General features: G+C 35.6%; 2 protein-coding genes across 2 annotated transcripts; both read right to left on the bottom strand.

Moving 5' to 3' along the window:
* Window positions 1–236: 236 nt before the first annotated feature.
* Window positions 237–13388, bottom strand: LOC126857751 (uncharacterized). Its single transcript, XM_050607471.1, has 2 exons — window positions 12931–13388; window positions 237–951 (listed from the first exon to the last, which is right to left on the bottom strand). The coding sequence occupies exon 2, from the start codon at window positions 946–948 to the stop codon at window positions 304–306; it is 645 nt and encodes a 214-aa protein (XP_050463428.1). The 5' UTR covers window positions 949–951; window positions 12931–13388; the 3' UTR covers window positions 237–303.
* A 2692-nt stretch (window positions 13389–16080) lies between these two features.
* Window positions 16081–26140, bottom strand: LOC126857793 (uncharacterized). Its single transcript, XM_050607514.1, has 4 exons — window positions 26000–26140; window positions 25378–25726; window positions 24867–25241; window positions 16081–16424 (listed from the first exon to the last, which is right to left on the bottom strand). The coding sequence occupies exons 1-4, from the start codon at window positions 26138–26140 to the stop codon at window positions 16081–16083; spliced, it is 1209 nt and encodes a 402-aa protein (XP_050463471.1).

The raw sequence follows: 26140 nt of genomic DNA, 5'->3' as shown, positions 1-26140 counted from the left end.
AAATAGTATAAGATACATATATATATACATATATATATACGTATATATATACGCATGTAGGTATGCCTATAAAAATGAATATTTAATATCTAAGAATAGTCCTACTCGTATTTTTATACTACTATTATTATTATTATTTATTTATTTATTTATTTATTTTTTTTTTTTGGTAATATACACTACACAATAATGATAATGTTGATAGTACTTATAAACGTGATAGTGTATGACTTAATTTATTGTATATTTAGTATGTCGGGGCTAGGGTGTGAAATTTGCTCGTACAAGGATTTCCCCTTTTGTTTAGACGGCAGGGAATACATCCACCGTCACTTTTTTGCTGACTTGTGCGTGGCCCAACTGGACCAAGACGTCCCGCAGATTGTATGACCCACTGTAATTTTCGCCTTGTACGGTCAGTTTCACTAAGGCGGCTCCTCTTCGGATGGGCTGTACGATGTTAATCCATCCTTTGTGTCCTTCAGCAAGGATCCGGCACAACTCATTAGTTTTGTCGGGCCACATCTGGGCGTGACCTTTCAACCCGGTGTAGGCCAAGCCGCAGGCAACAACCTGCCATGGCAATTCCTTGAATCTGTCCTCCAGGTAGTAGATCTCACCTTTCGGACACCAAATCTCTCTGCCATAATCTCCTAAGCAGATCTTGACCATGTTGCTGTCTGGATTTACACTGTCGATCCAGCCCCTTCGCCAGGTGTTATTCTCTTTTACTACCACATCCTCATCTTCTCTGATATCCTCCGGCCAACAATGCAGGTATTTAGCTTTTCTACTCATGCGGAATTCCAATTCTTCCTCCAAATCTTCAAGGTTCTTCTTACTGTTGTTGATATGTACCAAGAAGAGTAGGGGGGATATCATCTTTATTACGGTGACTTCGAGCCGAGAGCGGGTTAACTGTGCCGTATCGATAGGTTTTACTTCCATTTTCTATAAAAGAATTAGTTGATTTTAATAATGAGGAATGTTTGCTCATGTATATATTATTTTCCTCCCTTAAAGAGGCGGGAAAGCGAGGAAAATGAAAATGAGTGGAGGGAGAGAACATGATCTTCCTTCCCTTTTCCCTTTTTTTCCCAACTCCTTTTATTCTCTGAGTTGCAATGTATAGGTGGTAGCTTCTTTAGTGGGAAGAGAAGGGTAAGTGCCTTCTGATTCTTTCCTTATTTCGGTATAAATCGCTTGATCCTGACATTTAGGAATAGGAGCGGTAGGCTCTAGAGTTGACGGCGGGCGTCTCTGCCTTAAATGCAATAATAATTGAGTAAGAGAATCCCATATGGCTCCCACTAAATATATGGACCACCCATATACTGTATGTAAGGCATAACCGTGCACGATGGTGTCCAAGATTAATTTAAATATTCTTATACCTAGATATATTCCCATTATTCCGGCACTGACATTACCGAAAATCAGGAATTTATTCCAGAATTTTTGCCATGTAGATACAGCTATCTTTTCTATTGCGTTTTTATCTAAAAGATTTGAAATTGAGCCCTCCTGTAAAGATGTGGATCGTCCCATTACGCCTCTCGCTACCGTGTTTAGTACGGCGGGTCTCTCAGCGGGGAACATTATATGATCCCTCAGTTCTTCCAGGTCAGTTTCTGTGTATATTCCGCTAGTAGCCAGTGATCCAGGGCTAACATATTTCCATGTAGGTTTTGTTAAAGGTTTCATTATTGTCGGTGGTAAGGTATCTATTGGTTTTGGCGTTAATTTATACCAGGAATCACCTAAAAGGTACATTGAAGGAGCGAATGCGTTGCATGCGGTTTGTGTCCCTTGGCGCAATAAAATATGAGTTTGAGGTGTTAAAAAATTTGTTTTGTTTCCTCTTAATACCGGTTGATCGTAACACTCCTCTACGCGTGCAAGTCTCACTTCAACCGGTACGCATTTTACTATGTGAATTACTTCCCCTGCTCGTAATGCCATATATCCTGGTCCTTTCATTAAGTGATATGCAAAGACGTCTGATGATTGAGTGGCTATAGCCAGTGCATTTTGTAGCATTTGTTGCTCCAGATTACATTGTTGTAATAAAATATTCCGATATAATTGGTTTATTTGCGTGCGAATATGTTTTTCGACATATACAAATTTAGAATTCATATAAGTGAAAATATCGAGATTAGCTACGCGGCTTTGTTTATTAAAGATGGCAGTACCGGGTGAAGTCTCAAAGATTATTAATTTTGGATGCTCTGTACGCGTAAGAGTGTATCCACAGGTTAAATATTTTCCTCTGCTAGTTAACGCAAATATAGTGTTTTGCGTGGTCAAAGAATAAACCACCTGAGCCTGTTGATTTATATTATCAATAATTTTGTCGGCATAGCCCTCGTAAAGTATCCCATAATTAGAGAACTTGCATGTATCCGCAGGTACAGGATCCCAGAAGGTATCCCCTCCCTCGATGTCTGAACAATAAGTGGCACTGAGCTCGCAGGCCACTCCGGATCTAAGTTGTACGCGATTAGTGTTTATTCTCACATCGGCCGTATAATCTTGCAATGTGATTTTAATGCTACCTAATACAACAGCGTCAGCCCATGTTCCGTAAGGATCGGAATATGCTTCTCCAGAGCACAATCCGTCTGTATCTACGTGACCGGCAAGTGTTACGGGGCGAGTTGTGAATTGATTTGATTTAAGTCCGGTTATAAATGTTCCTGCTAGTTGAAAGCTTCCGTAGGTATGCATGCGTCGGCATGCTTCGCGGGAAACTTCTTGCACATATGCATATTTTCCGTTAAATACATCCATGCTATGAGAAAACATTCCACATTTTCGAATTAATCGATCGATTTCAACTTTGCATTGTATAACTTTTACAGATTCGAATTCGTTAATTTGCAATAGTTGTATGTAAGTTCTGGAGGAGTTCACATTTTGTTGATGAATATCGCATTCCTCAATATTTAATAACGATAAGGTAGTAAGATTAGCGGATGCTGAACCGCAGTCGTATCCTATTATTCCATACGCTGAAGGCAAGCCCAGTAGCAAGGCTATTATAACTATTTTCCTGACTTCTCGATCCATCTGAAATTTTTAGTTATGGATATTATTTATTATATATATATATATATATATATATATATATATATATAATTTTTCTCCCCTTTTTTTTCTTTTATATATTTTTTTATAACTTTTCTTTGTTAATTTTTGATTTGGTTGTTATTAGTTGCTATTAGTTTTAATGTGGGAAATTCGCAATCGATTGGGATGTACGATTCGACTATTTTTCTTTATTTTGATTTTTACATTGTTTTTATTTATTATCTCCAATATTTCATGGGGTCCCATATAATGATCTCCGAATTTTCCTGGTTTTGGGCCTCTTAATAAGAATACATGATCTCCAGGCTTGAAATTTTGAGGGTTGATTCTTTTATCATAATATTGTTTTGACTTGAGTTTTGCGTCTACCACATTTTTGTGAGCGTTTCCTTGAATCGTATGGAGTTGAGTTACGATATTTATTAAATAATCGTCATAATTTGCCAATTTATCTTCCGAACCTAAAGCCTCATTTGAAGGAATTCTTACTATTTTCCCAAAAACTAATTCGTACGGTGTATGCTTCGTAGCTTCATGTACGCCAGTATTATAATTAAACATTGCTAGACTGAGCCATCTATCCCATTGTTTTTGATCGCTTGCATACTGTTTCAAATATTCACCTAATGCGTGGTGCGATCTTTCTAACGATCCGTTTGATTGAGGATGAAAAGCTGTTGTGCGGAATTTGCGAATTTTAAATATTTTTGCGACTTTCTTCATTAGTTCACCAATGAAATTTCTCCCTTGGTCCGTTAATATTGCTTTCGGTGCTCCAAATACACAAATAAAACGGTCTACGAAGGCTTCTGCAATAGTTTCCGAGGTTTGATTTTGTAATGGTATTCCCATGCAAAATTTAGTTAATTGATCCTGTAAGGTTAAGATGTATTCGTTGTCTCTTTCAGTTTTAGGTAATGGGCCTACAATATCCATAGCTACTTTATCAAAGGATGATCCTGGCGTATCAATAATTATCATGGGTTGTTTTGTCTTAACTCGAACTAATTTTTTCAGTTGACATTGCAGACATTGTTGTATGTACTTTTGAACATCTGATTTTTAATTTTCCCAGTAATAATTATGCTTTATTCTGTTATATGTCTTTGTAACTCCGCGATGTCCTCCGGTTGGTAAACAATGCGTTTCACCAATTATGATAGGTCGTAAATCTTTTGGTGGATATTTAATTTGTCCGTGACAAACAATTAATTTAATCGAGGCATCGAATAATATTAGTTGTAGTTGTGATTTAATATTACTCCAGGGAACATTGTTAATAAATTCGGTTTTTGCCATACTTATTGTTTCTAATTTTTAAAGTCTTCTGCAATATGTCGCAGTTTCTTTAAGGCTTCAATGATATGGTTAAGTGTTACTGTAGGGCCCTCCCGTTGCGCTTCGCTGATGGGTAAGGCCATGTGGTAGTAATTTTTGTATTTTATGGCTTTAGCGTCGCCTAACACGAGAGATCCCAAATTCGGGAGTCCGTTTCGTTCGAATAATTTCTGTGATCCAGAATCTAAAGGTTTTCCTTGGGTATCGACAAAATATGCTACGTTGTCTTTTCGCAAAAATAACAATTCACGAGAATCTATTATATTACTTCTAGTTGTTCTATTGTCAATTATTGTAGGTTTTACTTTTCTTAACTTTAAATTTTGGTTTATAATATTCTCCTCGTTTTCTTCCTCGTCTTCTGAAATTTTATCAGGTGGATCATTTCTTTCTATGATTTCCTGAATTTCTTCCCCGTTATTATATGGTTCGTCAACTATTTTATTTTGTTCCAAATTTTCTCGTTTTGTTTGACTTCGCGTTTGAATTTTATTAGGTTCGTAAGGATTATGGATTAAAGCTTTTTCGGTAATTGTTAAATAATCTGGTTCATCTAATTCAGCTGATGTAAATGGAAGGGTATCGTTATTCTTATTTAACAAATTGCTTTCTGATGCTACTTCTTCGACATCCTCGATATCTGAAAGATATAGATGAAAATCATCGTCTTCCTCTTCCTCTTCTTCGCTATCAGATTTTTCTAACATTTCGGCAATTAATTGTGCATCCTTAGGATCATTTGGATCTAGGGTTTGTTTTTTTATTATTTTACAATCGAATTCTTCGAGATTTATAGGATTTCTTGAAAGAGCGTCTGCATTTACATTAGTTTTTCCAGCTTTATATACGACTTCGTAATCGTATTCCGCTAATTTTAATCTCCAGCGGAGTATTCGCATATTCGCGTCTTGTGCGTTTTTAAACCACATCAAGGGTTTGTGATCTGTAACGAGCGTAAATTTTCTCCCATACAGATACGGTCGAAAATGCTTAACGCAATATATTATTGCTAATGCTTCTTTTTCATATGTGTCGTATTTTAGTTCGTTATCAGTTAAGGTTCGTGAAGCATATGCTACCGGTCGATCTTTGTTTATTTCTCCTTGAGATAATATTCCTCCTACTGCTATTCCGGAAGCATCAGTAGTTAAAATAAAAGGTTTTGAAAAATCTGGATATTGTAAAACAGGCTCTTCGCACAATTTTTGCTTTAAAAATTCGAACGAGTCTTCTTGTGCAGGTGTCCACTCAAAACGAGTATCGTTTTTTAATAAATTTGTTAGTGGTTTTGCATATTTAGAAAAATTAGGTATGAATCGCCTATAATATCCTGCAAGCCCTAAAAATTGTTTAATATTTTTCGGTGTTTTTGGTCGTGGAAATTGTCGTACTGCTTCTAATTTTTTTGGGTCTGGTTTTACTCCGTCTCTGCCGATTACATGTCCCAGATATGTCACTTCGGTTTTTAAGAATTCACATTTATCAGGTTGTAATTTTAAATTAGCCTTACGGAGTCGCTCTATTAATGCATTATATTTTCTTTCATGTTCCTCTAATGAAGTGGCGTAAATAACAATATCGTCCATGTAAACAAATAATTCTTCTCCTTGTAATCCTGTTAACACTAAGTCCATTAAACGTTGAAAAGTGGCTGGAGCGTTTTTTAGTCCGAAGGGCATTCGGTCGAATTCGTAATGTCCAAATGGAGTGGTAAAAGCAGTTTTATGACTGTCGGCAGGTGCCATTTTTATTTGATGAAATCCAGATGCAAGATCGCATACCGAGAAATATTGCGCTCCACCTAATTGATCCAGTATATCTATAATATTTGGTAGCGGATACGCATCTCCGATAGTCTTATCATTTAGCGCTCGAAAATCGAGAACCATTCTCCAACGTTTATTTCCCTTTGAATCTTCCTTTTTTGGCACAATCCATATGGGCGTATTGTATGGCGATTGTGAATGTTTTACAATGTCGCCTTCCAAAAGTTCTTCTACCTGTCTATTTATCTCTTCCTTATGTATTTGCGGAAATCTGTATTGGCGAGTATTAAGCGGTTGATCGTCTGTAGTGGATATTTGATGTTGTAATACGTGAGTCGCGGTTAATTTTTCTCCCGGAATGTGAAATCGGTCCTGGCTGTTTGTTATTAATTTTAATATACTTTTCTGTTCCGTAACACACAAATGTTCTAATCGTAATAATTTTATGATTTTTGTGAGTCGGTTTTCCTCCTTTTCTTCGGAGATTGTTAGGCAGTTATAAGATTCAATGTTATTTTGTTGTTTTTTCTTATGCTTTGATCCATGTTTTTGCATAAATTTATCTATAATTTCTTGAGATTTGTGCAATAGGGCAGTGAAAGTTTTGGAAGACGGTGTATTCTTAATTTTTTGTTTATTTTTAGTAATTAAATTTTTGATGTTCAAATTATATTTTTGAGCCCTTTCAAAGAGGTCTCTTATTGTTATATGAGAGAGTTCTTCATTATTATTGTTATTCGATGATAATCCAATTCTGGGGAACTTGATATTTGGTAAATTTAAATGATTTTCCTCCTTCTCGGAATTAATTTGTGTCAAATTGCGTAATGAGGTTTGGTAATTTCCCTCCTCGCAATTGACGGAGCTAGAATTTTCTGTAGGGGTTTGGAAACTTACCCCCGAAATTCTAGGAATGCTTTTTCCTGGAGAGGTTTGGTAACTTCCCTCTTTAAGGATTTTTGGTTTATTTTCAGGAGGAACATGGTAATTATTTCCGCCTTGGATTTTTGGATTCTTCGAATTTTTACTTGAACAAGTTTTATCGTTCTTCTCAATTTTATCCTTTATTTTGTCTTCAGTATTATTTTGATAATCTTTATCTTTATTTTTATTTTTAATTTCGGTTTGGTTTTGATTTTGATTTATCAATTTATTTTCTTTGGTTTTAATTATTTCCACTTTGCTTCTCTTTTGAATTTCTTGAGTGTTATAGCCCTTATGATAATCTTCTTTTTCATTTTCATTTCCGATATTGGTTTTAATTTCGTTGTTATCTATAATGTTGTCTTGTATTTTTAATATTTGGTTCTTATAGTTGGTTTTCTCAATATTTGATTCATGGTCGTTGAATAATTCATCTAAGGTTTTCAAACGTAGCGTTGGTACCCGAACTTCTATTTCTTCGTCTAGCGTGCTTACGATGTTTAAGTATGCCTTCCCAAAAGTATTCTTTACAATTGTATCTCCCAAATAAATTCCATGTTCTAATTTTAATCTTGGTATGTATCCCGTTTTTATTTCGGGGTTTTCTATCCTTATATAAAATAAAGATTCTGATCTTGGAGATACTTTAATGGTTTCTGGAGAGAAAAACGGTATATTAATTCCGGCAATATTCAGATGTCCTTGCGCGTAATCAATTTTTGAAGATGTTTGTTTGAAGAAGTCGTTCCCCAGTATACCAGATTGTGTAATCGGGAAATCGTGAGATACTATGTGAAAAAATACAGGTATTTCGAAAAGATTCAATGTGACTTCTCCAAGAGTATATACCGGGTAATTATTTATTCCGTTTAATTTTAATATGTTGGTATAATTTATTTTTATATTTTTAGGTATAAGATTTTCTTTAATTATGTTTGGACCAGATCCCGTATCTAACATAAAAGTTATTTGGGTATTTATTTCGTTAATTTTTACCCGAACGGTAGGTACTCTACTATGTTTGTCAAGGTTTACTGTTACGGGTCGTACTTCTATTGCATTACGCTCTACTTGTTTTCCCGAGATGTGGACGGGTGCGCTACCTGTTCGGCCCCCCGTTGTGCACCCGATGTCGAGGGACCCGTGTAGTTTCCCTGATCTTTTTCTTTTCGTCGATTATTACTTGCGAGTCTTAATTGACAATCCTCAAGCAGGTGGCCTTTTTCTTTACAATATCGACAGAATAAGTTATCCTTAGATGCTGAATTTGAATTTGTCTTGAAGCGACAATCTTTAGCAACGTGTCCAATTTTGTCGCATATTTGACAAACCATCTTTTGTTTATTGTCAGAATTACGCTCTTCATTTTGTTTTTTCCAGCAATTATTAGCCGAATGGCCGGGTTTGTCGCACCACTGGCAGATTAGAGAAGGTTTGTTAATTAGATTATGATTATTATTCTGTCGACACATTTTTGCGTTATGGCCTGGTTTAGAGCATAATTGACAAGTGATGTTTCTTTCTTGCACCAGATTTACTGGTTGACGGGACTGAGGATCACGGAAACGACATTTATCAGCGCTATGACCCCGTTTTTTACAGATTTGGCATATTAAAATCTCTGTTCCCAATCCCGGTTTATTATAATTTTGTAATTGGGGTTGTGTAAGTTTTCGACAATTATCCGCCGTATGTCCGTCTCTCGAACAGTATTGACACGTTTCTCGTGTTCTGGTAGTGGTATACGGGTTAGCTTTGCCTGAGTCGGTCCTCGGTCCCTGTCGTAAATCTGTCATCTCGCGAAGCTCTCTTTCTATCCTTAGAGCATCGGTGACGGTATTCTGTATGTCTAAATTTCTCGCAATTCTTTGCTCTATCTCGGGTTTTAAACCGCGTATGAAACATTTATTCATGTCTTTCTCTAGCGATGCTTTAATATTTTGATCGGGCAAGGTACTTCCGGTCCCCTTATATCCTTCTAAAATTTGTTTTCCGAGCATTTTAACTCGATTTGCGTATGTTACTACGTCTTCTCCATTTTTCTGATAGATGCAGCCTAATTCTCCTTGCAATTGGTAAACGTTTTTAGAAGGTCCGTAGATTTGTTTTAAATAAGAAGTTAATTGTGACACGCTGTCAAAATTTTCGTCTTGTATAGTCCGACGGGCTTCCCCAACGATTCTAGTTCTGATAATTTTAGTAAATTGCGATTCGGCTTCTCTAGGTAACATAGATTTAGCTTCCTCGCATCCCTCGATAAAATAATTTAACGGAATGTTGTTCCCGTCGAAGAAGGGAACTGCTTCAACCGCGTATTTTAAGGTCGCGAAAGGATTATTAGCCATTATTTCAGGTTCGTCGGAATCGCTTTCCGATTTTTCAGTCGTAATGTTTTCTAACGAACAAATTTGTTTAGTGATCGTAGTGTTTTGCGAAATATCGGAATCTGGCTCGGGCGTATTGGCGATTAATGTTTTTCTAAAGTTTCCAACTCAAAGTCAATGTATCTACCTGTGGATTTAGAGGGTAGTGTCGGTGTGGATGTGTGAGGTAAATTAGAAGTGAGAGATTTAATTTTTTGTTTGGTTTTAATTCCTTCTAACCCGAGCTTATAAAGGTTTTCAATCTCTTCTTTATCACCTTTTCCTCGCGTTCCGTAGCTCATTCCCGTTTTTTAAAGATCGCACATTTCAATCCCGGACGAGCCCCCAAAATTTACTTATGTTACGTCCAGACCCTTAAGAGTCAGAGTCAGCGGGAGGGCGTAACCTACTTAACTCCGCTAGACAAACGCTAGACAACGAGTGTCTCGGAGTCGAACGAATTGACCTGGGCCTGTGACAGGTCAACGACCGGAAGGGTCGCTTTTACTCGGTCAGTAGGCCGTTCGTTCGATGGTCCCCTTTTCGGTAAAGGAACTAAATCCTTATTACCCGGGACGGGACCTTGTGCGATCTCGGGATATGAGATAGGAAAAGGGTTAAGCAAAAAAAAAGAATATTATTATTTACATATCAATTTTTGCATTTATTGCATAATAAAAGAAAAATGAGAGCAAGGAACAAATTATTAAGTTTATCTTGTTAAACATTTAGTTTAGTATATATCGCTTATTAACTATTATTTAATATTTATGTGTCTTTGTGTGTATATGTGTGTGTGTGTGTTATGGGATCTCCTCTAGGATACAGGGGAATTGTCTCCAGAGGACTTCTATAGGAACAGCGACAGGATAGTGAGACCCCGGGACGAACCACGGGATTACGGTGTCTGGTAGGGCCTTCGTCAGTGCAGTCAGCAATTCCTCGCGGTCCACTGGGCCGGGCCCTATGCAAATGGCTCCGTCCGGAAGAGGGTCGTATATCGGGGGGAACTGGGCCAATGTCCGGAAGTAGAGGTAATCCTCAGAAAAGTTTGGCCAGTGGGATGACGGCTCTCGTTCGGACCGAGACGAGTCTTCGGTCTCTGTAGATACTATCTCTGGTTCGCTGTCAGTACCCCGTAGTTCGAGGGGTCTTCTTGGTGAGGGGGCGATGAGGGAAGAATAGGGGAGTCACCTAAAATAATGATCGAGGGGTGGGCGACTCCGATCTTGAATGGGTAGAGAGGGTGGAGGAGAAGTAACGGGGTTGGGGAGCGAGGAGTGTCGGTAGTGGCTATGTTTGTGTTGATATCAATGTTAACATTGCCTAAGGTACTAGTTTCCGCCTGAGCCCGAGCCAACCTCTTCCTAAGCCGTCTATTTCGACGGTTACGCGCACGCTTTACCGACGCACGGGAGGATCGTTTCCTATTTGCTCCTTCCACTGAAGGAGGATATAATAATAAATAAAAATAAAAAAAAAACGGTTTGAGGATATATATATATAACAAAAAAATAAATCCGCAATAATTCTTGGAGGTTTGCAACAAACTTGGTAGTTAATAGAAAGAGAGAGTGAGAGAGCGAGAGAGTCACGGGTAGCTCCGCAAAACGCGGACGACCCAGAGTAACTGAATAGTGAGAGAGAGATATTATAAAAGAGTCACGGGTAGCTCCGCAAAACGCGGACGACCCTTGGTAACTAAATAATAAGAGAGAGATAATAAGAGAGTCACGGGTAGCTCCGCAAAACGCGGACGACCCTGAGTAACTGTATAAAAGAGAGTGAGAGGGAGAGAATCACGGGTAGCTCCGCAAAATGCGGACGACCCTGGTGATGGATAAAGAGAATGAGAGAGTCAGAGAGAGAAAGAGTGAGAGAATCACGGGTAGCTCCGCAAACGCGGACGACCCTTGGTGATTGATAAAGAGAGAGAGAGAGTAAGAGAACACGGGTAGCTCCGCAAAACGCGGACGACCCTGGGTGACTATAAAGAAAAGTGAGAGAGTAGGAGAATCACGGGTAGCTCCGCAAAACGCGGACGATCCTAGGTGACTTATAAAGAGAGTGAGAAAGTAGAGAATCACGGGTGAAAGCTCCGCAAAACGCGGACGACCCTGGGTGACTTATAAAGAGAATGAGTGAGAGAGTAGGAGAATCACGGGTGGCTCCCGAAAACGCGGACGAACCCAGGTGATATAAAGAGAGTGAGAAAGTAAGAGAATCACGGTAGCTCGCAAAACGCGGACGACTCTAGTGATGATAAAGAGACAGAGAGTCAGAGAAAGTGAAGAATCACGGGTGCTCCGCAAACGCGGACGACCCTGGTGGTTCGATAAAGAGAGTGAGAGAGTAAGAGAGAGAAAGAGTGAGAGAATCACGGGTAGCTCCGCAAAACGCGGACGACCCTTGGTGATGGATAAAGAGAGTGAGAGAGTCAGAGAATCACGGGTAGCTCCGCAAAACGCGGACGACCCTTAGTGATTGATAAAGAGAATGAGTGAGAGAAGAGAATCACGGGTAGCTCCGCAAAATGCGGACGACCCTAGGTGACTTATAAAGAGAGTGAGAGTAAAGAGAATCACGGGTAGCTCCGCAAAACGCGGACGACCCTTAGTGATGGATAAAGAGAATGAGTGAGAGAGTAAGAGAATCACGGGTAGCTCCGCAAAATGCGGACGACCCTAGGTGACTTATAAAGAGAGTGAGAAAGTATGAGAATCACGGGTAGCTCCGCAAAACGCGGACGACCCTTAGTGATGGATAAAGAGAATGAGTGAGAGAGTAAGAGAATCACGGGTAGCTCCGCAAAATGCGGACGACCCTAGGTGACTTATAAAGAGAGTGAGAGTATGAGAATCACGGGTAGCTCCGCAAAACGCGGACGACCCTTAGTGATGGATAAAGAGAATGAGTGAGAGAGTAAGAGAATCACGGGTAGCTCCGCAAAATGCGGACGACCCTAGGTGACTTATAAAGAGAGTGAGAGAGTAAGAGAATCACGGGTAGCTCCGCAAAATGCGGACGACCCTAGGTGACTTATAAAGAGAGTGAGAAAGTATGAGAATCACGGGTAGCTCCGCAAAACGCGGACGACCCTTAGTGATGGATAAAGAGAATGAGTGAGAGAGTAAGAGAATCACGGGTAGCTCCGCAAAATGCGGACGACCCTTGATGATTTATAAGGAGAATGAGTGAGAGAGTAAGAGAAAGTCAGAGAGAGAAGGAGTGAGAGAATCGCGGGTAGCTCCGCAAAATGCGAACGACCCTTGGTGATTGATAAAGAATTTCGGAAGTATGGGAAGGAAATGTAATAATAATAATTTACTTTTAATAAATAATTCTAAATTGTTAATGGTCAATATAACAGGATTTTGAATAAGGTTTAGTCGGATGGTTAACCAAGAATTATTTGGATTAATTAGTTGAAGAATTTAAGCACTTACTACTTGTTGAGTGCGATGATAAAATAACGTGATCGACCCTGTAGATTTTGGCTCTCGAGCTCGTCGGGTGGAGGTTGACTGCCTCAGTGTTCACAATAAGGTTGATTGGTTCGGACAGTCTTTGTAACACTAAACGCACTATAAAATCTTAACGCGAATTTCACTGAGGGCAGGAATCGGTTCACGATAAAGTCTTGAGTGCTTAAGGTACGTCACAAAGTCTTTTTCGCGAGGACACGGCACTCTTGGCGCTATATTCTCGACCGAGTATAAGGAGACTGCCCGAAAGACTGAACTTTGGAACGTTAGAGAGAGCGTCGCGTGGTCTTGTCCGACGTTTATTAAACCCTTTTGCTCCTCCTCTCCATTGGTTTGTTAATCTATTTTAACGAATAGTTGTTTCTAATCACGCCCTCCGATTTTTCCTAGGGCGTTGCTCTAGATTCTTAGATCATAGGTATTGGTTGAGTTTGACCAATGGAGAGTAGTTGCTATCGGGCGAGGGTGAGGCTTTCGTTTTACGGATTGAGTCATGCTCAGTTCGCAGTAATCACCTAAGTTGACATTTTACTTGGAATTTATGATAAACATATAACATGAGCGGGTGGTCTGGCGATCAAGCGCGCGGCGTCGAGTGTCGCGAGTTTCAACTCCGGATCATCAATGGATCATTATTTTTGTGCTCTGTTTATTATTTTTTTAGTTTAAAATTCTTAGGTCTGATATCCGAACTCGAGCTCGAGTATCTCGCTGTCTGTTTGTCATGATTTAAAATTTCTAGTGCTTGACTATCTGTATTTTTTGTTTAAAAATTCCGAGCCTTTAGAGTAAGTTATAATGTTTAAATTTATGGATCTGTTTTTATATTTGACTTTCGACAACGAGATTACACAGTCTCGCTTTTCAGACTTCGCCTGTTTATTCTTTCTGTCGGACGTAGACCATTTCTTAGAACGTAATTTATGTCACTAACAAATCTTATGTCATTAACGAATTTTCGATGAAAGAAAACAATCATGCAGTCTCTTGGACGCAATAATTTATATATTAGTATAAAAAAAGGAACATTCGTGAAGTCTACCGGACGTAACAAAAGCATCCTCGTAACCGTGACAATGTTGAATTTCTTCCAATGACAGGCTGATCGTTGCAGTCAGCTAGTTCATGAAAATTAAACAGATGTATTCAATCCTTATAAAAATAGTTTATTTTCATCAAATTATATAATTTAATGTGTACTTATTATTTGTAATTATGATTTCAATTCTCATTCATGTAATAAGATGTCATCAAGATTCTTTTAAGCTGTAAAGACTCATAAATGAAATTAAAATTTATAAATCAGAACAGAAAAAAGAACTACAATTATGATATAAGAATCCGATATATATTAATTACATTATTATAATTCAAAAAGATATTATAACTTACTTCCACTATTGTCGACATAAACCATCGAATCCTCGAGAATACATTTTCTTCATCCAATACCCAGAGTCTAAGTATACCAAGAAGATATTTATAAAGCGTCAAAACATATGCAGTTTCAGCATTCCACTGAATAGCCGATCCCATATTTAAGTCCTTTGAAATTTAAATTTATTTCACGCAATTTCTTCAATTATTATTTTTTCCAAGATAAATTATTTTATGATAAATCTGCCGAGTTTCTCCGCGGTTTGCTTTTCTCTGAAAAACAGTTGTAACCCTTTGTCTCTTCACAATGACCGCTCTCGTTCGAGATCCGATTTGTTATAAATGTAAGCCGCATTTATTACGCTACGACAAACCCATAGCGACTTTCTTTGTATTTCTTTCTAATTCATTATTCATATCACTCCTTCGAGTCTTGCAATTTCTTGAAGAACGCAAGTATAGTTTGCATTTGCATTTGTATTTGTACAAATTATATAATCGTAACATCATTCTCGACAACACAAATTTTAGAATAATAGATCTATATCCGCTTATTTTATTTGTTGATAAACAAAAAATCTGTAATTGCGAAAGAGGGGGAGAGAGAAAGAGAGAAAAAGAAAAAAGAGAAAGAGAGGGATAGAGAGAGAGAGAGAGAGAGACAGAAAAGTTGGACAATTTCCTGAAATTATCATTTTGTCATTCACTAAGGAAATATTTCACATATTTCTTTCCAGACAAATAAATAAGAAAACGGTAAACAAGAAAACATCATGTTTAATAAAAAATTAAGTAAGAGACTGAAAGAAGATTTGATTATATTATTACACAAATACTGCATATTAAATAATAATAATAAAAATTTCTTTCACAATATGCTAATAATTTATCACCATGTGTTCAGATCTTTAAATTTCTCCAGTAAAAAAAAATTAACTTTTCTGAGTGAATATCCTTTTCAAAATATTTTTTTGAGAAAGCAATATAACAATAAAATATACTGTATAGATAATGCGACAAAGTGAAAGGCATTAGATATCTGTGAATATTTATGGAAATAAAGTTTACACATTGTAAAATAATTGGTGGATAATCATAATAATGCGATAAATATACACATAAATTTGAAAATGCATTACATTACAATTAATATGTTACCATCTTTAAAAAAATATAATATAAATATAAAAAATTTAGTTTTCCTTCTCGAGAAAAACAGCTAATAAGTATGTGTATATTTCATAGTACATTAAAATATATTTTAATTTCATGGTGAATTTGAAATTGTTGCTTGTAATTAATCAAATAATATATTTTAGTGTAAAAATTATTAATATATTTTCCAGAAATATATTACGAAAATATATCATTAAATTAAAAAGAATGTCTGAGTAATCATCTAAATAATAAATGTATTAATAAATGTCTCTAAGTTTGATAATTTAAATGCCAAAATTTAAATATTAATGTTATAAACAGCTAAGAATTATGTTTTTTTAACTGAAAAAAGACACAAATGCCGGATAATTTATAATTAAATAATTTAAGAAAATCTTACTTACTATACAAAAATATATGTTCTAAAATATTTATTTTAATCAAATATATTTATATCTTTTACACAGTATCAATATTTGTATAATATTGTTTTCTGCATATTTTAGATCTTGTTATACACCTATCCGAACACATACATACATATTGAAGCACGTATTTATAGATAAATTGGAGTCATCATTTTTCTTTTAGTGCTATTCGTAAAACGGAAACATATGAGACTGCTGTCTTGAGAATATACATCATTGTCTCACGATTAACGTAGAAAAACTTTCCACCGGTAAGACGAAACGGAATGCTCGATCTCATCATCGCAAAGTGCAGATCCTTCATCAGCGCTAAAGGAAGCGTGAACCAGGAAGTTGTATATAATGCATAAAATAAACCTTCACTTTCTCTTTGTAAGAAGTCGCCACCATAGGTGAGCACCAGTGATTCCGTTAATAAATAGTTTAAGACTAGAACGCTCTTTGCCATTTCAACATGATTTTTCTCGTTTAGGCACAAATTTATACGTAATCCTAAATATAAAAACATTTGTTTTAAGAGATAAAATAAAAGACAAAAGTGACAGTCTCAATATGATATATATATATAAATAATTAAATAAATTAAAAATTAATGTGCATATTAGGAGACTCACGCTCAATGATTTTGACTTTGACAACATATATTAAGGTCATTATTTTCAGTAGCATTCAAGAAGTTTTAATCGCATATACTTCGTCCAGCAAAAAAACAATTGCCGTCTGCGCATAAACGGGCAAAGGAGAACGTGATGTATTACTCGATATTATATATAGAATATTCTAAAAAGATACGGCCAAAATTTAAAAAGATATTCCTCACACTTAAAAAATGAAAAAATGTTATATGAACATGAGTGCGGAAACGCTTTTTTTAGAAGTTATGTTGAAAATATTGTTGAGACGATGATGATGACCTTCGAGTTACCAAAAAACTTGAGTTCAAAAGCTTCGACGTCTAAATTTGCGCAAACAATTTTTTTCGAGCATCGTTTGATACTCAAATTCGGCGATCAAGCGGCTTCCCGCATGAGGAGGTAATAATTCCTGCGCGCGATCTAAGGCGAGTCGAAGATCGAACTCAATGCGAGTAAGTTGACGAGAAATACGGTGCAAAATTCTGAAACAATTTTGAAGAGAGACAAAGGCGGTTAAGATATGCGAATGCGTACTGAGCGTGAGTGCGAGAGGGAGTTTTACATCACCTCAACCGGGTCAATCACGAGAACTCCGATATCTTCAAACCTCTACCCGATGCAAAAGGCGATTGGAAAGGCGAGAACATTTTGTTAATACTGTTGATTGCATTATACAAGAAACAATTTCAGATTAAACATTGTGGACAACAATTGTTTACATAATAGTTTTATTTATATTTGTTTTTAAAGTGACCTTGAATACGGTTAAAAAAACTATTGAAAATGTCCACCATTCGGCCGATACAAGCATTGAAACGTCGACGCATTGATTCACGATTGATTTATACGTTCAAATATGTCTTTAATGTTATGATTACTTGTTTATATCTATTGCCTAAATGTAAAGTAACCATAACATTAAAGATCAATATTCTTTTGATTTTTATTGGCAGATGAGGTCGCTACCTCATTTAGCCGTAACGTCGTACTCAGAAAAGAAGCTCTAATTTCTGAAAAAAGCGTTTCCTCACCCATGTTCATATAACATTTTTTCATCTTTAGGTGTGAGGAATAGATCCCTAAATTTTAGCCGTACCTTTTTAGAACACCCTGTATAAATACGGCACTTGAACTCAATTATAATTTCAATGTAATATAAAAAAATCGAAATTGTTGTAATACATTTAAATTATACAGTTAAATGTTTATGATTTAGGAGATAGTTAATAATAATAACATATTTTTATTAGAGATCGTTCATATTGCGGAGAATTTTAGAGTTTGGAGAACTTTGTAAACTTTACTAGCAGAAAACAAAAAAAAAGTAGTACAACGATGTGAAGGAAAGCTTTTTAGGCGTTCCGTGGGCGGAGATCTGTCCGTAATGAACAAATTTTCTTTTAATCCGTGATTGTTCTCTCGCTGGACAGAGTATAGTTTATTAAAAAGTTTATTAATAATTAAATTATATAATAAGAACAAGTTAAATGTGATAATCAAAACTTTTTCAATGAATTTTATATTAATTATATGTTTAAATATGTATGATATATACAGAGTGTCCCATTTTAAAAACCCACCTCGATAATTCTTCAACGAAGCATTTTCAGCAAAAATGTTTCAATCAAAAGTGGTATGGTGTAAAGGGGGACATAAATGGAGTCATTGGTTTCATCTTGAGTGAACGTGCCAAGTCATATAGAGTTCAACTTTCTTTTTTTAAATGAAATCCTTTATTTTTCATTGCATGTTTTTGTAGCTTACCTCGAGAGCTTTCCAAAACACTATAATAAAGTATTTTTTCATTAAGTACTTTTTTAATTATTTTATATCTTAATCTGACATATTTTAGTATAAAATATAAAATATCTCGAAAATTATTTAGTATTCGATAACTGTATCGTAATATTTTTGTGTACAGAATAATAAGATGAATCAAATGGTGTAAAGAAAAAATAAATAATTTTTATAAAAAATATATTGCAAATAATTGCACTTTTTTTTAAAAATAATTATTTTCTGTACACCATTTGATTCATCTTATTATTCTGTACATAAAAGTATTACGATACAATTATCGAACACTAAATAATTTTCAAGATATTTTGTATTTTATACTAAAATATGTCAGATACAACATAATTCAAAAAATTCTTAATAAAAAAATATTTTATTATAATGTTTTGAAAAGCTTTCGAGATAAGCTATAAGAATATGCAATAAAAAATGGGGGTTTCTATTTAAAAAACGAGAAGTTCACCTTCAAATGACCTTGAAAATGATCTTTAATGTCATATCCAAGGTTACTATTAGATAGCCCCCTTTGTTCCCTACAACTTTTATCCGAGTCGTTTTTCTTCAAACATTGATCCTGAAAAGTTGTAAGGGTGAAACTTTTAAAATAGGACACCCTGTATATACATATATACATACATATATATATATATATATATATATATATATATATATATATGTATGTATATATATGTACACGGTGTTCAGCGTAACGATCCGCATAAACTTTAAGACATTTTTGACAGTTTAAAAAAAAGTTTATGAATGTAAACGTTCAAAAATGTAAACATAAATTATATGTTTGAAATGTTATTTGTTTTTATTAAATGTTAATGTTAAAAAATGTAAACATAAAACAATTACATTTTTAGTCAGAGCTTATAAGTGCTGCTATTTAAAATAATGCTGCAAATTTGATATTAAATATTAATAAAAGTGCCACTTATTATAGTGCATTGAATTCGTCTTCAAATCCCCTACAATATTTAAAAAAAAAATTGCATGGTGCCATTTATAAAAAATTTAAGATGACTGATTTTTTTATGAAAATAAATTTTTTCTCAAAATTTTTTATTGCACATGATAGCTTGCGTAAAACAGATTAATTTTATTTATTATATGAACTTTTTTTAAATTATCAGAAATGTCTCAAAATTCGTGCGGATCGTTACGCTGAACACCCTATATAGAGGGTATTCGAAAAGAATGGGATCCACCTCTCCAAAAGTACGCAGAAAATGACCCGAACAAAAGTTGTAGGGATCTTAAGGACTATTTTTGGTGATCTTGAACTTGACCTTGACCTTGAACTTGACCTTGAACTTGACCTTGAGGGTCAATTAAAGATTAACTTTGATTTTTTTAATGGAAACCCCCTTTTTTGACACCGGATATAAAAAAGGCGGGAAATTTTGCGTTTAAATACCTTGTTGTATCTTTTGGTGACCTTGAACTTAATCTTGAGGTCGATTGGGTACGATTTGTCCAGGTCATTTTACTCATATCACCTTCCATTGCATATTGTGATTACTGTCAATAATTTGACTTCCAAATGACACCTAGGGATCACTTTGATTACTGATATGGGAACATATCTGAACGTAAAGTTTCCCGCTTTTTTTAAATCCGAGGCCAAAAAAGGGGATTTCCATTTAAAAAATCAAAGTTGATCTTCAATTAACTCTCAAGGTCAAGTTCAAGATTAAATTCGAAGTCACCAAAAGATAATCCTTTATGATCCTTACAACTTTCATTCGGGTCATTTTCCGTGAAAGTGCATACTTCTGAAGATCAGGCAGGAGTAACATTCTTTTCGAATACCCTGTATATAGTGTGTCCCAGTAAACTTGACCACCTTGAATATCTCGCTTATTTTTACGATAGAAAGAAATGTTGTAGACAAGAATTACTTGTTGTCAGGGGGCGAATACTGTCCGTACAAAAAATTTTTTTTTAAAGTTATACTTTTTGAGATTTCAAGGTCATCAATATTTTTTTAAATGGGACTAGATATTTTTTTATCATGGCGTGTTAACAGAGGTGTCACATACAGATGACTTTGAAGGAACGGAAAAAAGAGAGATGGAAGTTGGAGGAGATAGCGAGGAGGGAGAAAGAGAAGGGGAAGAGAGTATAGATAGGCTATGGAAAAATACAAATAAAGAAGAAATGGGAAAAAGGAGAGGAAAAGCTAGAAGATAATGCGGAGAAGTTTTGGAGAGAACAGAAATGTTAAGAGACGGCAGGGAAGGAAAAAATTAAAGAAGGGATGGAGGGAAAGGGAAAAACAAGAGGAAGTATAGAAGGTAGGCGATTTGACATGTAGCAGGAATATAGGAACAAAGATAGGGATTTTTGGCAGAAGCTAAAGGAGTGGGATGTAATAATTCTCTCTGTCGGAGACATGGATAGAGGAGAAAGGATGAGGAATGTTAAAAAAAAAAGGTTACCGAGGAAATTTACAAAGGAGTGGAAAGTAGCTAGGAAAAGAAATAAAAAGAGCGAGGAGAAGGATGCTAATAGGGAATTAAGAAGAATATAAAAATAGAAGAAGAAGGGGAAAAAGAGGAGGAGAGATAAATAGTATATAAGGTAAAAGTGGAAGGAGAAATTTGGACGATAGTAGGTATACATAAATTGGGATGAATGGTAATGGGATATAAATAGATAAGGAGGGATTAAAGAGTTGGAATGGACAGGAAAGTGGATGGAAAAAGAAACTGGAGGAGGAAGGGAAATAGGAAAATGAATAAAGATGGAAGTTGATAGAATGTATAGAGAGAAAGAAATGGTCAATATTGAAGCGTATACCGGAGAAAGAAGAAACACAGTTATTGGTTATATTTTAGATGATGAAAAGATTAGAAGAAAGATAGAAAAATTAGAAATAGGAGAAGGCGGACTCAGATCATCAATCGGTGACATGTGATTGAAGAGAAGCGTGAGTAGAAGTGTGAGAAGACAATGAGATGATAGAATAAGAAAAAGAGGGTTAGGTTTGGAATTAAAAAAAAAGTTTTTAAGGAGGAATTGGAAAGTGTATAAAAAGAAGAGAAAGGGGTACAAAAAGAAATAGAGAAAATGGGAAAAAGAATAAGAAAAACATTTGCGAGATACGGAAAAGGAAAATAGAACAGGCAAAACTAGACAGGAAAAGAAAAAGGAAATAGGAGGTAATAGTGAGACGAGGGCTGGAGGAATGAAAAAGAGTAAAAGAGAAATAAGAAAAGAATTGAGAAGTTAAAAAGAGAAGATAGAAAAAAGGAAGAGGAGGAGCCAGATACAAAGAAAAGTGAATATAAGGATTTATGCAATGAAAAAAAAACAAAAAAAAATATTGGAATTAGTAAGGAAAAAAAGGAAAAAAGAAATGAAAAGTGAATGAGAATATATAGAAATGGAAACCAAAAGAATGGAAGGAATATTTTATGGGTTTATTAAGAGGAATAATAGGAGGAAAAGAAGAGAGGGTAGAATGGAATGAACCAGATCTAGAATGGGAAGAGATGAAGAGAGTAGAACAAAAGAATGAGAAAGCAATGGGAAAAGATGGGATTTCGAATGAGGTATGGAAGTAAGAGGGAGTTGAAAAAATGGGTCTGGGAGATGTGCGGGAGAATGTGGAAAAACAAGGACTGACTGGAAGAATGGAAAAAAAGCATCATAATTCCAATTATTAAGAAAGGAAGGGAAGAAGTAAAAGATTACAGAAGAATGACCTTGATACTGTCGATATGTAAAATATATCCGACGGCATTACGGGAAAGATTGAGAGAGAAAATGGAAATGAAGAGGATGTTATCGGAGATAGCGGAACCTAAACCCCAGGCGGGATTTAGAAGAGGTATGGAAACAATAGAGATCAGATTTACTGAACTACAGACATACTGAACTACATAATTAATAAACAGCTACAAAAGAAGGGTAAATGACTGCAATGTTTGTAGATCTGAGAATGACATTTAACGCAGTGGACAGGGAAATATTAATAAGATTGATAAGAGAAAAAGGGGTAAAAGAAGAATCAGTTGCAAGGATAAAAAGGTAATAAGGAAAACAAAAAGTAGGATAAGAGTGAAAGAGAGGACAGGGAAGAAGTTTTGGACAGAGAAAGATTTAAGGGAGGGGTGTCCACTGAGTCCAATGTTATTTATCATTCTCATAAGATCTGGAGGATTGGGGAGGTTGGGGAAAAGTGGCTAGGAGAAGAAAAGGAACATACACTGGCGTATGCCGATGACGTGCTGTTGATGACGGAAGAGGAACAGGATATGATAGGCAATGCTGAATAAACTGGCGAAATATATAGATAAAAAGAGACTGAAATTAAATGCTGAAAAGACCAAGATAATGAGATTTAGAAAGGAAGGTGGAAAGGAAGATAGATAGATTGGAGATGAAAAGGAAAGAAATTAGAAGAAGTGAAGCTGCTAAAATATCTAAGATACACTATCAAAGGAGCGGAGGGCAGAAAACGCATATAAGGGAGAGAGGAAGAAAGGCAACTATAGTGATGAGGAAAATATGGGAAATTGAAAAAGATTGTTGGAGAAGGATTGGGAAAGGAAAATGTGGCTATATGATATAATGGTGTGGATAGTAATTGATTATGGAGCAAAGAGGCAAAGAGTATGGAAATCGAAGGATGATCGATCGAAACATCAGGATAGATCGGAAGTCGAGAGATTGGAATCAAAGATCGGATCAGAGATCGATGGCAAAGATCGGATAGAAGGATCGAAGACGATTGGAAAAGAGAAGATAAGAGGAAATGTCCAGTTGTGGGGAAGAGGAAAAGACATAAAAGCATGTGTGAGAAGAATGTCTAAAAGGAAAGATGGAAAAACAGAAAAGTTAAGTAGATAGGTAGGAATAATGGTAGGAGAGATAATAGTGGAAAGAAGGAACGGAGGGAGAGAGAAAGAGATAGAAAAAATAAGAAAAGGGGAAGGTAAGGCAGAAGAGGAAGTAAAGAGTGTGAAGATGTGGTACATAATACATTTGATCATTTTAGCTGGAAACACGCGACGGAGACTGAACACAAGTGCAACTATTACGGTTATCTGCAATGAGAAAGAAAGAGCTGTGCGAAAAATCTTTGGTAAAAAATCATGCATGTGCAGAAAGGTCTAAAATTGCATGTTAGACTAGTCCCGTTATCGGACTGTAACTGCTAGATGCAAAAAAAGAATAAAATCGGATACATTTTGATCAGACCTCGCATATATATATATATATATATATATATATATATATATATATATATAGGGTTTCCCATAATTCGCGGATGACCCGTTGTGTACATATAAAGGATGTCAAAGTGAATAAAAAAGTCCTTTACCAATTTACGATTTTTCTAATAATTATTGAGATATTCATTAAAAAACATCGGCCAATCCGCGCCTTATACAAGCGCGCAACGAGAAGAGACGTCCTACTGTAATGCGATATTAGGCGTGCAGTGAAGCGGTGAGAAGAGTGTTCTACACGCTCGTACGTAGCCTTCATAGAGCGTCCCTCCCACCGCTTCGCCACGCGCCTAGTATCACAGTAAGACGTCTCTTCTCGTCGCGCGCTTGTGCAAGACGCGGATTGGCCTATCTTTTTTTATTAATTTCTCAATAATTGTCTTGAAAATCGCAAAACAGTAGAGAACTTTTCTATGCAGTTTAACATGCTTTAATACATCCGAGAGGTGATCCGCGAATTATAGGAAACCCTGTATATATATATATATATATATATATATATATATATATATATATATATACACAAAAAAACAATATAATTGTATGGCTATAATGATTTTATGTGAATTCCACATAAAATTTCATTTGTACACATTGATATATACAAATATACACACGTACATGTATATATGTGATAATTATTAATTAAGTTATTGTCTGTATAATCAAAGTGAATGCGTGAGTGGGAGTGAAGCGGATCACCCGTTGTGTGCATATAAAGGATGTCAAAGTGAATAAGAAAGTCCTTTACCATTTTACAATTTTCCTAGAAATTATTGAGATATTCATTAAAAAATATCGGCCAATCCGCGTCTTATACAAGCGCGCGACGAGAAGAAACATCCTACTGTAATGTAATACTTGGCGCGCGACGAAGCGGTGGAAGAGACGCTCTATGAAGACTACGTACCATCATGTAGAACACTTTTCTCACCGCTTCACCGCGCCTAATATCATTACAGTCGGACGTCTCTTCTCGTCGCGCTTGTATAAGGTGCGGATTGGCCGATCTTTTTTAATGAACATTTTAATAATTATTAGGAAAATTGTAAAATGGTAAAGGACTTTCCTATTCTTTGACATCCTTTATATGCACACAACGGGTGATCCGCGAATTATGGGACACCCTGTATACATGTGTATGTATGTATGTATGTATGTATGTATGTATGTATGTATGTATGTATGTATGTATGTATATATATATATATATATATATATTTTATATAATAAAATTTTTATTATACACTATATACCTATTAGTGCGAGCATAATCGTCACCATCACGAGTTGAGATAGTATAAAAAAATGGAAGCTGTCTTCTAAATTTTGATAGAATTCCATTAATTCGCTGTGCCTGTTAATTAAGCCGACAAATCTTTTTCGATAATTTGTCTCAGTGTCTGGCTCGTTCGCAAAAATTTTGAATTTATTTTTAAGCACCTCGAGTTGACCAGAGAGATGTATAGTAATGTTGAAGAAAAAGCTGTCTACGATACACTGCGTCGAACATATTATGGATGTTTGAATAATTTGAATGAGAAGGATTATAACATATTGCAAACCAGTGATTGAGCTGCCCAATGGGCCAGATGGGACCAGGAGTATCCAATTTGTGGAATTAGCATCAGCTGTATGTCATGAGAATGCAAAATGCAACAATAATGTTATTTTGCATGTATAACATATCATAATATACGATTGAATTTAAGAAATTATGCCAACAAGAATCAGTAATATATTGATAAATGTACAAGTTAATTTTACCATCCAGAGAATCCGTGAAAAATATCTGCTTCAGATTTATAAACACGATTGCTGATATGTAAATACAAAAACATCCACAGGCCGAGTATAGCAATATGAAAGTGAGAATTCTGGCTTTAATTGCATATTTTTTCATAATCTTTCGAGTTTCCTCATCGTCTTTAACGAACAACCAATCGTCGATAGCAGCATTAATGTTTATGCCTAGTTTCTTTTGATTGACAGCAATACACAGTTGTTTTATGATCCCAATTACCGCGGACACGAAAAATAGTATACTTTCTATACCTGTATCCGCGTTCTCGTTGCTCCACATTAGATCCAACGTTACAAAAGGTAGCACCATCAACTAAATAATAATTCTTTTGATTTAGAAATAAATGTACATATGCGCTACTGACAAAGGAAGCATATAATCATAATAACAAACAACTTTTGTATCTTATAATAAATTATAAATTTTTATAACAAATAAAATATTAAACTTATCAGTAAAAAAATCTTATTTATTCATTATTATTACAAAAAAAATATTATCAAATTACTTTGCATGTCAATTCCTTTATACGTTTTCCTTCGTCGTATATACATTATATTAGCTATTCAACTTATATTAACATACCTGCGCAATAATACAGAAGTTCCATCGTATCGTCGTGAACAACGTCTGCGCTTGCAATGGCCACAGACCGTATATTCTTAAGAATATTCTATGAGCAGAAAAAGCATAGGCGCTGTCTTCATTCCAATGTTCGGTCGACAT

Source organism: Cataglyphis hispanica, chromosome 22, assembly GCF_021464435.1.
Source record: "Cataglyphis hispanica isolate Lineage 1 chromosome 22, ULB_Chis1_1.0, whole genome shotgun sequence".
Taxonomy (NCBI): Eukaryota; Metazoa; Arthropoda; class Insecta; order Hymenoptera; family Formicidae; genus Cataglyphis; species Cataglyphis hispanica.
Note: the sequence above shows the minus strand (reverse complement) of the source record. Positions and strands in the feature narration are given on the sequence as shown.

What these genes read in the sequence shown, in the direction of transcription:
- LOC126857751 (XM_050607471.1), bottom strand. Translation starts at nt 948, where the DNA reads ATGGAAGTAAAACCTATCGATACGGCACAGTTAACCCGCTCTCGGCTC.
- LOC126857793 (XM_050607514.1), bottom strand. Translation starts at nt 26,140, where the DNA reads ATGTCGACCGAACATTGGAATGAAGACAGCGCCTATGCTTTTTCTGCT. An exon ending in TTTCACGGATTCTCTGGATG is followed by an intron (nt 25,242 to 25,377) that starts GTAAAATTAACT and finishes CATGACATACAG; the next exon opens with CTGATGCTAATTCCACAAAT. An exon ending in GATTATGCTCGCACTAATAG is followed by an intron (nt 16,425 to 24,866) that starts GTATATAGTGTA and finishes TTTTATATTTAG; the next exon opens with GATTACGTATAAATTTGTGC.